We start from the raw sequence: 11,427 nt of genomic DNA on the forward strand, positions 1-11,427 counted from the left end.
TAGCTAGAAAATTGCTTTAGGAGGCCAATGGTAAAGTAGTCATACAAGCAAATGTTCAAATAAACTTGGTATCTGGTTTTTTTTCTCCCCTCTGCAGTTGTAAAGCTGTGTGAAGGCGCATTACTTTACACGCGGCCCATCATACAATTTTTAACCCCATAGCAGAGATTGAAGATAAACACTAACACAGGAAGTGTTAGCTACTCTCAGCTTTGCCTCAAAGAGTTTTTATAGAGCTATTTTAAAAAACAGTGAGGTGTAGCAATAAGCGATCAAAAGAAAGTTTTGCATGTCTTGCACTACATAAAAAGGCAATATTGTGCCCACTACAATGTACTGTCAGAGATGCAAATTAGACCACTGCAGTTAAATGTAATCTACTGTGGTATAATAAAAAGTAAAATCTACCTGTGTAGTTGTGTGAAGGCATTGAGCAAGAGTTCTACGACTCCTTTTGCAAACTATTATCTATTGCAATAGGAGTCATACGTTGGTTGGCATCTTAAACTTCAAAAACAAAAAACAGACATTCGATTCACTCTGTATTTAATTTGACTTATGATAAGAAGAGACAACAGTTAAGCAGGAAGGACTTACTGTTTGTACCATCACTATCAATTTATATAAAGAGCAGAGAATTTTGCTGTAAAATTCAATATCGTTAGGTTATCACCCCAGTAGAAACATAAAAGCAAACAGGGTAAAGTCTGCAGTACCACCACAACCTATTTTATCAAAAGTTAACGGTTTGGAAGAAACTTGCATCACTTCAAGTCACAAAGAGTTAATTTAAACATTCAATAAAGTAAGCACACCAATAGAGAGCTAATGCACACCAAAATTGCAATAAACCCCCCAAAACCTAGTTGACTTGTACTGCTGTCACTGTGCTATAATGCCTCAATTATGCCAATATACAGAAAAACTATCACTCCAACTTTAAAAACTACGATTGACAGGAGGCAAAAAGACAAAAATAATAATAATAATAATAATAATAATAATAGGGGTGGAAAAAAAGTTCTGCAAGTAGTGAGACTCTGAAAGTAGTGACTTAAGACTACAATCAGGACAGGTCTTAAGCCAAAGGATAAAAATCAACTTGAGATTATACATAAAAGAGAATAACCCCTCTGTTGTACAGCTTTGGGTTCTAGATGTTAGACTGCCCTAGGTTCACTTTGGAAGGGAGTGGTCCAGCCTCCTCTTCTGATCCATTGGAGGTGATGATCAGCAGGGAGGATGCTGGATATGGAATCAGTTTCTGTTCTTTAATGTATTCACTGTCTCCATAGATGCTTAATTTCTGAAAGAAAGAAAGAAAAAACAAAAAAAAGGAAATTTTTTTTTAAACATCGTTTTGATGATTGATTTTTTTCTGTCAACACAAACCTCATTATTCAAGGAATTCTTTAAAAAACATTTTTGCCAGCCATGATCTCTAAAGCTTACAGCTTCCATCTTGTTTGGTCTATATATAAACCAGAAGTGTCAAAATGACTGTACAGGAAATAACTTCAGCCCAAATGCACACACCAAACCCACCCGCTATTTGTAAGGTGCCCTTTGTCTGGTATTCTGTTCATTCAGTCACTTTTTTGCCCGTGTTAGTCTAGTAAGGTGGCTATTACATTTCTTGAGACCAGTCTTTGATGATACAGAGTGAAACATTTTGAGTACGCGACCAATGCAGACATGCTTGCATGCACTTCTCTAAAACACACAATGATGGTACGCACAGGCAGAATACTGACTGGCTGAAACGTCTGCTTGAAGGGAGCAACAGTGGCATTTGGCACAAAATGGAAGAAGTGTATATACACTGTATGAAAAAGTATGCATAAGAAACTGAATTAAGCAGAAGTGGATATCATATTTTCTTGTTTTTAAACAGTGTTTCTCTTCACTGTAAAGAAGCCATTTGTCTGTTATGATTTCTGTGTTCTCTGCAGCAGGGTCTGTGCTTAAGGACCAACCACTGCACAAACATGAAGAGCCCACCAGCTGTCGTTGGAGACAAAATATTTTGATGCTGCCCCCTGGTGACAGTACACTGCTATAACATGAGGATAAAGGTCCACGTAGCTCCTTGAAGACTCCACAAAGGACTGGCACACATATATAGCATAAAGAAGAGTTGGAAACAAAGAAATAGTCCTTTGGTATCATTCTGTGCTGCCACATTATAATGGGATTTATTACATATGAATGACATGTAGATTTGTGCAATTACTCTGCAGAGGGCTCTGGAAAGGGCATAATTTGAGAATCCATGTTTTAGAAATACTGGTTGGGTGATTTTGGACAAGACTGGCATTTCCAACCTTTGTGCCAAGATATGCTAGTCACCTCGTAGCTGTAGCTTCATAATTACTATGCAGATGGGAAAGTGGAACCAAGTTTCTTATTTAACTTTGCAACAGCACAATAAGCAATTATCCATTTAAAAATAATTTATACGGAGTATAAAAACAGAACTACAGCAACTAAATTCACACATACGCCCAGATTAAGCTTGTGTGCTAAACAAACTGCTGTAAACCACTTAAACAAACAAGAACAGATATCATACCTCAGCAGGTACATACTGATCCACAGCAGTTGCCACAGTGGCACAGCAGATCCAGATCAGGACAAAAACAGACAGGACCAGAGTTGTGGTAAGGATCCACCCCGGTAGCCAAGGATTCCTGAGGAGTAAAGGATAAGTATCAAGGTTATGTAGCTGCACAAAGGCAAGACCCTCAATACCATTAATATCCTGTTCAAGTTAAGTAACAGCACCTCTTGGACAATGTAGACAGAAATGTGCTAACCAACCTTGAGAGAGAGCTGAAAAGATTGTATTCGTCATTATAGGTGTGGTCCCCAGTCATGTCTCTGTCCCTCTCCTGGATTAAAGTGCGTTCGTAGTCCTTAAATACAGGGCTGCTCAGTCCAGGAACTTGAAAACAAGAAACCAAACTCAGAAAGATATTCAGTGATGTCTGCCTTAACCTAACACATTCTTTGAGATCAAAACTACTTTTGTCCTTAACTAATTACTTTATTTTTTAAGAGGATGAATGAAACTCTTACAGCTCTTCTGAGGTTCCTCTTTAACATATTTTTCCAGTTCAAACTGGGAGAAGAACTTGATTTCAGGTACAGCCTGTTAAATATAGGGCAGATTTTTATTTATTTATTTTTCCTAGTCATTTTGCTCCATTACATTTGCACATTACCAGGGTGAAGTGCGTTGTTTTGCATCTGGTAGATTAGGGGGTTGGTTTTCTTTTACTTACCTGGCAAATGATGACTTTGCCATCATCAGCCTGGAGGTAAAAAGTCCATGTGGAAGTGATGAAGCTGTGGGCCTGACTCATTACATCATCCCAGAAACCTCGGACCAAAGTCAATGGGTACAGAAGGTGAATCTTAGGCATCATGCTCTCCAACTGGGGGAAAAAAAACAAACAAACATATTGAACAAAGGATTATTTTAAAAGTGGGAGCTGAAGTGCAACAAATACAGAATCAAGAGAGATCAAACAGCTGACCTAAATGAAAGCTGCATGCTCCAGTACCAAAGCCATCCCTACAGTAAAGTTGCAAAAGCAATTTCAAGTCTCTGCATTTAAACTTTAGTTAAATGCATTCACTGAATCTGAACTAACTATGAAAAAAAAACTACTAATACTGCAGATGGTTCTGTGGAAGCCACTGCGTGAATGCGTTATACACAGTCATACCTGCTTATTTCGCTGCTCAGCGAAGGGGAGCTGATTCTGACAGCCCAGGTTGCATGCATACTGTTCATCAGACTGGGTGTAGGCTTCGTGACAGGCTGCAGAAGTTTGAAAGAGGTGAGCGATAATAGATGATAGAGCCAACAGATCAAACTGGATTGTGGATACAGAACAAAGAGTCTCTAGAGCAAGCTTACACCATGGAACTGGATGTATTAAAACGGAAGCAGATTGTAAGAAATACTTTATTGTTACGAGCATAGCACGTAATTAGTTAGCAAACCTCTTCGACAGCACAGCTGTGAATTAACTGGGTCAGTGCATAGCTTACTTGATTCACACTCGGATTTGGTCTGATTTAAATCTTCGCTGTCACGGACAAACTGACAAATGGAGAACAGGCGGCAGCCTCTCTGACAGGCATATAGTTCTTCCTCCTGTACAATAAAAAACAAACGGGAGGACCAGTTGAATGACTCGACAAACAAGGATATCCAGCTGAAAGATGACGCACTTTCAAAACTTGTCCTTCACAAACAATATTCGCTGAAGAAAAATGCATTGCAAAAAAGGAAAAAACACACGCTTGTTTACTTATTAAACGCAAAAGCTAGCTAATGGTAGCAGCAGTCGCTTTCCTTTTCAATATGACAACTTACCCGAGGATAGGTATGCAAACTGTATGTCATTTCACATGATTTATGGCAGGACGCAGTGTTTCCCAAGACGCTGTCAAATACATCTGAAGATACTAAGGTGCTTGCGAACAGGACGGCGAGTCCCAAAGTGCAGACAATTGAGGAAAGAGACCCCATTTCGCCTGCCAAAACCTAAACAAATAACACGATCCTCTTCCTCGTTCTCCTTATCGGGTTGTGTTCTCGCGGGAACTTTATCTCGCGCGAGACTCTTTTCAGAGTTTGCTAAATTTAAGGTTTGCTAGGTTTAAAAACCCTAAAATCTTGTTTGGAAAACAATGTTCCAACATGAGAAGTTCTGTTTTGTATTCAATGTAAACAGTTTGTGTTTTCTGTCTTCTTTTTTTCTTTGTAAACTATATCCACAAATACTCAACAATAATATTTTGACTAAAAAAAACCCTAAAATCCTAACAGTAACAATAATCAAACAATAAATCGTGGAAAAAAAATCACTGTGTTCATTTGTATTGTTTTCCGAAGCAAAAATAATAAATAAAAAAAAAGACTGATATCCGAGAAGTCAGAGAGGAAGATAAGGCCAAATTATTCAAAAGACATTTTACTGAGAATACCAGCGATGATACTAATATAATAATAGTATTATATTACTTTAAAATTAATATTCATATTATATAAAACGTTGGTCATTTATTTGCTGAAATTTTGTACACGAGGGCTTCCACATCTTTCTAATCTGCTGAAGAGATTCATTGTTTCCGAGTGTACGTAAAGGCAACATTGCCACTGCCATTATTTACCATAGCCATCCAGCTACTGTTAGCTCTATCAAAGAGAGTATTTATCGCAGTTGTAGCGATAATATGGAGCTATCCTTTAGTAGACTATAGCGGAATTACATAATTAACACTGGCAAAGCATTTATTCAGTTAAATTTGGCTTGAGTTAGACAACGTTACCCGAAAGGCAGAAAGTAGCTGTTAGCTGAACCACGTAGGAAATCGGCTTCTTTTTAGTCAAACTGTTGTATTAAAATTTGTCAATCTCATTCTTTCTACAAAGGAGCTTCCTGGCTTGCCTTTGAACATGGACAAGTTTGTAGTGCGGCTTCCTAAGGGAGACACACCTAAAAAATCGAAGACAGACGAAAAGGTGTACAAACAGACTACAATTGAATCTCTACGGGTAAGACATTAGGCATGCATGTATTGTGTGTTAACGCATTTATGTAGTAATTGCTTGCCTTTTGTGTTTCGTAAAGCGAGTGGTTGTTATTGAGGACATCATGCGTTACAAGTCAATGCTGGAGCTGCCAGAACAGAGCAAAGACAACCTGCTGACTGCCCTGAAAGAGCTGAGTAAGAAGGTCCCTTCCAAAGAGGTGCTCAAGTCCACGAAAATAGGTAAACACAATTTTTAATAACTCTTTATACAGATGGGCTGTCGTTAGAAAGTCATTTAAGTTTCCATTTTAGTTCAAAGATTGCACAACCGACCTTTATAACATGAATAACAGCTTACACGTGAGCTGAGTTTGCTTTTACTCTCTTATTACATGAGAATTATAACTCTGAAGAGCAAACCACTCATTAAAACAGTGTTCTCCTCATAAATGCCAGGCCAGTCAAATTCACAATATTCACATACGTAATCAAAACATCTCTCTGCTAAGGTCACACTGTCAACAAAATGCGAAAGCATCTGGATCCCGAAGTAAGTTCAATGGCAGCAAAGGTTTACACGGACTGGAGGACGTTCATCGAGGAGAATTCCAATAAGCCATCCATTGAAGTGCGCTCGGACAAACAGTCTGAAGGACTCAGGAGCAACGCTAGAAGGCTCATGTCTGAAGCACTAGAGGTCAAGGTAAGATGGAGAATCTCAGGGCAATCGTGAAACATGGCTTTAGAAAGATTTTTTTTTAAAATTATTTTCATTTCTTCCCGTTTCCTTCCTTATCATGTTACATGTTGAATGTAAGCCTGAAAATCAGCATATATGATTTATTGATCGCTGTTTGCGAGTGTATTTTAACTTATGCACATTTATTAATTTAAAATATTACATTCCCAGCACTGGCATGTTCTTTATAAGAAGTATCTGAATGCTTGTTCATCTTACTGCTACTTGTTGTCTGTCTGACTCATTCCTGAAATATTTCTGTTCATCTTTCACCTACAGGAAGATTCTGGTCTTATAGACAACATCGAGAGGGAAGTGTTTCACCAGAGCTCCCGACTGGTCAGCACTTCATACAGACGGACTGTTAGAGCACTTGTGTTTGCCTTCAAACACAACCCTGAGGTCAGAACTCAGGTGAAGAACAGCACAATAGCAGTCAACAAGCTGGTCTCTAAATACAAAAAATAACAGAATAATAAACTATGTAGAGCCAGCTGTATATGGAAAATAGTTTTAATACAATTGGAGAAGGATTTTATGCACACATTTTTTTACATTTTATTTTTATTGTTTTCTTGATTTTCTGTAAAGAAGTAAAAAAAAAATCTTTTTGTGGCACATCAGTAGCCTAGCACTTTTTGCAACTGCACATGAATCATTGTAAAGAATACTGTAGGTGATGATATTAATGCTATTCCTTTTTCTAATGTAATAATGTAGGCATTTTTTTTCAACAGGTGCATTGTTTTTTTGTCTTGTAAATGAACATTTTTATACGAAACATGATTTAAAGCATGACAACTTAAGCGCTGGAGTCCTGTCTTTGATGAAGAAGAGCTAATATAATCACACACACACACACACACACACACACACACATATATATATGTGTGTGTATATATATGTGTGTGTATATATATGTGTGTGTATATATATATATATATATATATCTAAAGAAGCACTAGCCAAACAATAGCTATAACCATGAGAATAACGGCCAGAACACAAATGCTAATAAAGACAATATCGCTCAAATCATGAGGCTCAGCTTCTGGATCCCCTTCACTGCCACTGCTACCATTGTCAGTTTGCTGGGCCTGCTCCTCCAGACGACGCTCCTCTGCAGAAATGATGGACACTGATGCTATTTTCCGCAGGGCATCGCACTGCAATTTATATTCTTGTACATTTTCCTGCTTCCCATCAGAGAAATCAATGTAGAGTTTGTTTACAAGCATGGTGATGTTCCGATGTTTCTGTAAGGGATCATTAGATACAGTATTAATAGAAGCAAGTCGCAAGTGTCTGCAACAAATGTTTAGCAGTTTAAATAGGGCAAATTGCTGCCTATTATAGTGTGCCAGTAAATGAGAACATGTTAGTCACCTGGCTGGCAGTACCACAGTCGACAAACTGAGCCACTATCTTGTATGAAGTGGTCGTTAACTGCGCTGTACAGGTCGGGTTTCCTAAGTAGATGCTCTCACGGTCCAGCTGAGGTAAGGACTGCTGGGGTATCACAATGGTGAATTCTGATCTTGTGCAGCTAACATTTACAGGCACCACTTGGATTGAGGAAAAAAAATCACACTTTTTAAGAGCAGCATAAGAATGATATGGAAAAAGTTAACAAAAAGATATTTTAGAAGTTAATCATACGCCTGTACAAGGAATATTTACCTCCCTGATAAGAAGCGGTGAATCCTCTGTGTGCTTCATTTCTGTCTGTGCTGAGCACGACCAGCAACTTGTTGCCCTTTGAGACGAGAGAAGAAGGATGCTCCCTGCCACACCAGCGTCCCATCAGAGCGTCCGTCTGGCTATTCCCATCATAAACTGCGACAGAGTCATAGTCGCACTCATCTGATAAACTGTTGCGGTCCTCCAAGTCCATTAAGGGGAAGAAGAGTTTGATGCGGTAGCCTGCGGCTAGAGTGATGCTCCAGTGGCAGTTAATGTTGTTTGGGTAGATGTTGGGGAAATTTGGGCTGCTAAAGTTGCCACTCACATGAGACAGCACCTGCTGGCACTCACCTATTAAAGTACAGCCAATCAGATAGTCATTTGGATTGCAGATGTTAGCTTGCTGCACTGCGTTCATTTTATGATTGGCTTTTTTTGTACTTCATCCTCTCCATCCAGCCTCATGTAAGTTTCGGACTAAAAGTTTATGTTTAAGATCCTGGTCACTGTGTCTGGCAAATAAATTTTAAATGGGCAAATGACATTACCAGAGCCTCCTCCAGATGTTCTGTTTAACTCCCACAGACCAAAGACATGTTTATATGACTGATTTAATCAGTGACTGTAAGTTGGCTGCGTGTGTGACTATTAGAGTGTGTGGTTGTCTGCCTCTCTGTGTTAGATCTGTGATGGGCTGGGGGTTATATATGGCATTTATACAGGTGTCTCTTCAAGTTTTTTTTTTTATCCTTTTTGCCAGCTGGCTTATGCTCAACAAGGTCAAATGGGCACAGTCTGTGAGCAGCTTTCTAAAAGTTACTCTGCAGTTTCGACTGAACTCGAGTGTCCCTAGACCAGTCAAGGACCTTCACATTTGTGTTTATGATGGTGGTGTTTACCCAGTTTCTATGAAAGAGGATTTTTTTTCTTTGCAACTGAAATGCTTCTATTTGATCAGATTGTTAGGGTATATTGTTTCATGCTCTTGATATCTCCTGTGGCTTGTTTCAGTCGAGCTGCAATACCTTTAGCCACTAATAAAATCCATTGTTCTCTGTTTTTTAAAATCCAACATTCTCACAAAATGTTCCCTGTTGATCTTTAGCTTTTTGAAATAGATTTTTTTGTGGGTTTCAAGGTAGATTTTCTGTTCTGTGAGTGAACAGAAGTTTTTAAACATAATTTGCTTTAGGTCGAATGTCAAATTGTTGATAATTGAAAAAAAATTACCTTTAGGTTTCTGCATTTACACCAAAAACATGAACACTCAAGGAGAAAAAATACAAAAGCACTTTGCATATTGATGTGAGAAAGCCGAAATCAAATTCACCTACCTGAATAATAGTAGGCCTTGAACCCACGTCCCCCAATGTTGAAGTCAGACTTGAAGACTACAAGAAGTTGGTTGGAAGTAGTGATGATGTTGGGGGGTTTATCTGTCCCACAGTATTTACCCAGATGCCGGTGCGTGACTGTTGGGCCGTCAAACAGGGCTACAAAGTCAAAGTTACATCCTTCATTGTTTTCCAGCTGGAAGTCCAAAAATACCAAGGTGACCACACTTGTGTTAGACACATGGATGGCCCAAGAGCAGTCGGCATTGTTGCTATACTCCTGGGGGTAGCCTGGGCTAGAGATTACTCCAGATAGTCCAGTCAGGACTCCACCACACATATCTAGAGAAGAAAAAATGCAGATTTAGATTTGCATTGGAAACCACATGCACGCTTTCTATTCAGTGTGCTGCATTTTTATAGCTAACTGTTAGTCCAAAGTTTAGGCAACAATTCAGGCATTTATAGTCATGCTAATAGTTCTGCAACTTTTAGAAAATAAAACAGTAACTAAATTGTAAACACAATAATATGTTCACTGTGAGCATTATGGTTTTGTGAAATTTGCCTCATCTACGCAGCCACTAGGATCCGTATGAGCTCTAATTGAATATCCATCCATCCATCCATCCGCTTATCCTTTTCAGGGTCGCGGGGGGTGCTGGAGCCTATCCCAGCTGTCATAGGGCGAGAGGCAGGGTACACCCTGGACAGGTCGCCAGTCTGTCGCAGGGCTAACACATAGGGACAGACAACCATTCACACTCACATTCACACCTAGTGGCAATTTGGCTTATCCAATTAACCTATCCCCACAAGCTGCATGTCTTTGGACGGTGGGAGGAAGCCGGAGTACCCGGAGAGAACCCACGCAAACACGGGGAGAACATGCAAACTCCACACAGAAAGACCCCGGCCTGATGGTGGAATTGAACTCAGGACCTTCTTGCTGTGCAGCAACAGTGCTAACCACCGTGCCACCGTGCTCATCTACGCAGCCACTAGGATCCGAATGAGCTCTAATTGAATATAATATACAATATTTAAGTGAGGTCAAAACCAAGAAATTTCACTTACAAGACACGACCTAAACTGTCTAAACATGGCCGGACAAAATCAACTCAAATTTTGGCCAACTATCCCTGTCACATTGCATTAAGTGTAACGAGCTACCTTTTCTGTAGCCAACAGTGAAGCCCCTGTAGGCCACATGGCGGTCTGAATGAAAGATGATGGACATGACATTCCAAGAAGAGGTGAATTGAGGTGGAGAGATGTCCCCACAAAATGTCCCGAGGAGGTTCCCTTCATCCTCAGATATGCCATTGTATATTTTAATGTAATCATAAGCACAGCTTGCGTGGTACTCCAGCTCAAAGTAGTGGAAAGTGAGGAGGACAGAGGAGCCCTCTGCTACCACAATTAGCCAGGAACAGTGTGTGTTGTAGGGGTATAGGCCTGGGAAGTTTGGGCTGGAGAAATTGCCAGATGGAGCAGAGAGGATTCCTCCACATTTGACTCCTTATAATGACAAAAAATAAACAAAACAAAACAGAAAAAACATTTCATTTCAGTTCAGAGAAAGAAGTCATGGTTCACCGTGAAAGTGTATTACAAGCTGACATTGAACAATTGGATCCCACCATTCTCTCTATATACAGTACCTGCAAGATAAAGCACTCCCATGAAATTTAAGCATTGCTCCATCAAGATAAAGAATGGCAACTCACCTTTTTTAGAATCAGCCTTGTCAAAGAGCAGTACTAAATGAATCAGTATAGTCACCCTGAGAGTCATGTTGTTATTGCTGATTTGGCTTTTGTCACACCCCGGCTACAATAACGGCAGAAACGCACAACAGCAATGTCAGAGCGCACAGCCTTGAGACATCAGCAGCGGTGCCTGTAGAGGTAAGAGGACTTTGAAAAATTCATCCGTAGCCTGAATGAGTAACCTGATAGCTGCCTAGGCCATGCTTTGCCTTTCCGCTAAATTTTAATGACTGATATCCAATGAGCATGAGTGGCTTGTCAGGACACTGTTTGGAGAGATGTTATACATTTTTAATGACACACATACACACACACACACACACACACACACACACACACACACACACAC

At 39.7% G+C, this 11,427-nt stretch overlaps 3 protein-coding genes across 3 annotated transcripts; 1 reads left to right on the forward strand and 2 right to left on the reverse strand.

Annotated features, from left to right (window-relative positions):
• Positions 1-529: 529 nt before the first annotated feature.
• On the reverse strand, positions 530-4,613 carry tmem59 (transmembrane protein 59). The gene is made up of 8 exons (XM_005924654.2): positions 4,388-4,613; positions 4,060-4,165; positions 3,732-3,826; positions 3,285-3,437; positions 3,079-3,151; positions 2,821-2,944; positions 2,573-2,690; positions 530-1,306 (listed from the first exon to the last, which is right to left on the reverse strand). Exons 1-8 carry the CDS (start codon positions 4,541-4,543, stop codon positions 1,154-1,156), a joined length of 978 nt encoding a protein of 325 aa, XP_005924716.1. The 5' UTR covers positions 4,544-4,613; the 3' UTR covers positions 530-1,153.
• A 547-nt stretch (positions 4,614-5,160) lies between these two features.
• Positions 5,161-7,150, forward strand: tceanc2 (transcription elongation factor A (SII) N-terminal and central domain containing 2). Its single transcript, XM_005924655.3, has 4 exons — positions 5,161-5,572; positions 5,649-5,790; positions 6,060-6,253; positions 6,569-7,150. Exons 1-4 carry the CDS (start codon positions 5,474-5,476, stop codon positions 6,755-6,757), a joined length of 624 nt encoding a protein of 207 aa, XP_005924717.1. The 5' UTR covers positions 5,161-5,473; the 3' UTR covers positions 6,758-7,150.
• A 781-nt stretch (positions 7,151-7,931) lies between these two features.
• cdcp2 (CUB domain containing protein 2) lies at positions 7,932-11,103 on the reverse strand. Its single transcript, XM_005924662.2, has 4 exons — positions 11,037-11,103; positions 10,480-10,827; positions 9,307-9,648; positions 7,932-8,323 (listed from the first exon to the last, which is right to left on the reverse strand). Exons 1-4 carry the CDS (start codon positions 11,101-11,103, stop codon positions 7,932-7,934), a joined length of 1,149 nt encoding a protein of 382 aa, XP_005924724.2.
• Positions 11,104-11,427: the final 324 nt, after the last annotated feature.

This window comes from Haplochromis burtoni, unplaced genomic scaffold (genome assembly GCF_018398535.1).
Source record: "Haplochromis burtoni strain Fernald_Lab_line unplaced genomic scaffold, NCSU_Asbu1 Contig_78, whole genome shotgun sequence".
Lineage (NCBI taxonomy): Eukaryota > Metazoa > Chordata > Actinopteri > Cichliformes > Cichlidae > Haplochromis > Haplochromis burtoni.

Excerpts from the sequence above, each read along its gene's own strand:
- cdcp2 (XM_005924662.2), bottom strand. The coding sequence starts at position 11,103 with ATGACTCTCAGGGTGACTATACTGATTCATTTAGTACTGCTCTTTGAC. Across the intron at positions 9,649-10,479 it reads CACTGTTGGCTACAGAAAAG|ATATGTGTGGTGGAGTCCTG; the intron begins GTAGCTCGTTAC and ends TTTCTTCTCTAG. Across the intron at positions 8,324-9,306 it reads CAAGGCCTACTATTATTCAG|GTGAGTGCCAGCAGGTGCTG; the intron begins GTAGGTGAATTT and ends GTACTTTAATAG.
- tceanc2 (XM_005924655.3), top strand. The coding sequence starts at position 5,474 with ATGGACAAGTTTGTAGTGCGGCTTCCTAAGGGAGACACACCTAAAAAA. Across the intron at positions 5,791-6,059 it reads GCTCAAGTCCACGAAAATAG|GTCACACTGTCAACAAAATG; the intron begins GTAAACACAATT and ends CTCTCTGCTAAG. Across the intron at positions 6,254-6,568 it reads CTGAAGCACTAGAGGTCAAG|GAAGATTCTGGTCTTATAGA; the intron begins GTAAGATGGAGA and ends TTTCACCTACAG.
- tmem59 (XM_005924654.2), bottom strand. The coding sequence starts at position 4,543 with ATGGGGTCTCTTTCCTCAATTGTCTGCACTTTGGGACTCGCCGTCCTG. Across the intron at positions 2,945-3,078 it reads AGAGGAACCTCAGAAGAGCT|TTCCTGGACTGAGCAGCCCT; the intron begins GTAAGAGTTTCA and ends CTTGTTTTCAAG. Across the intron at positions 2,691-2,820 it reads CTTTTCAGCTCTCTCTCAAG|GAATCCTTGGCTACCGGGGT; the intron begins GTTGGTTAGCAC and ends TTTACTCCTCAG.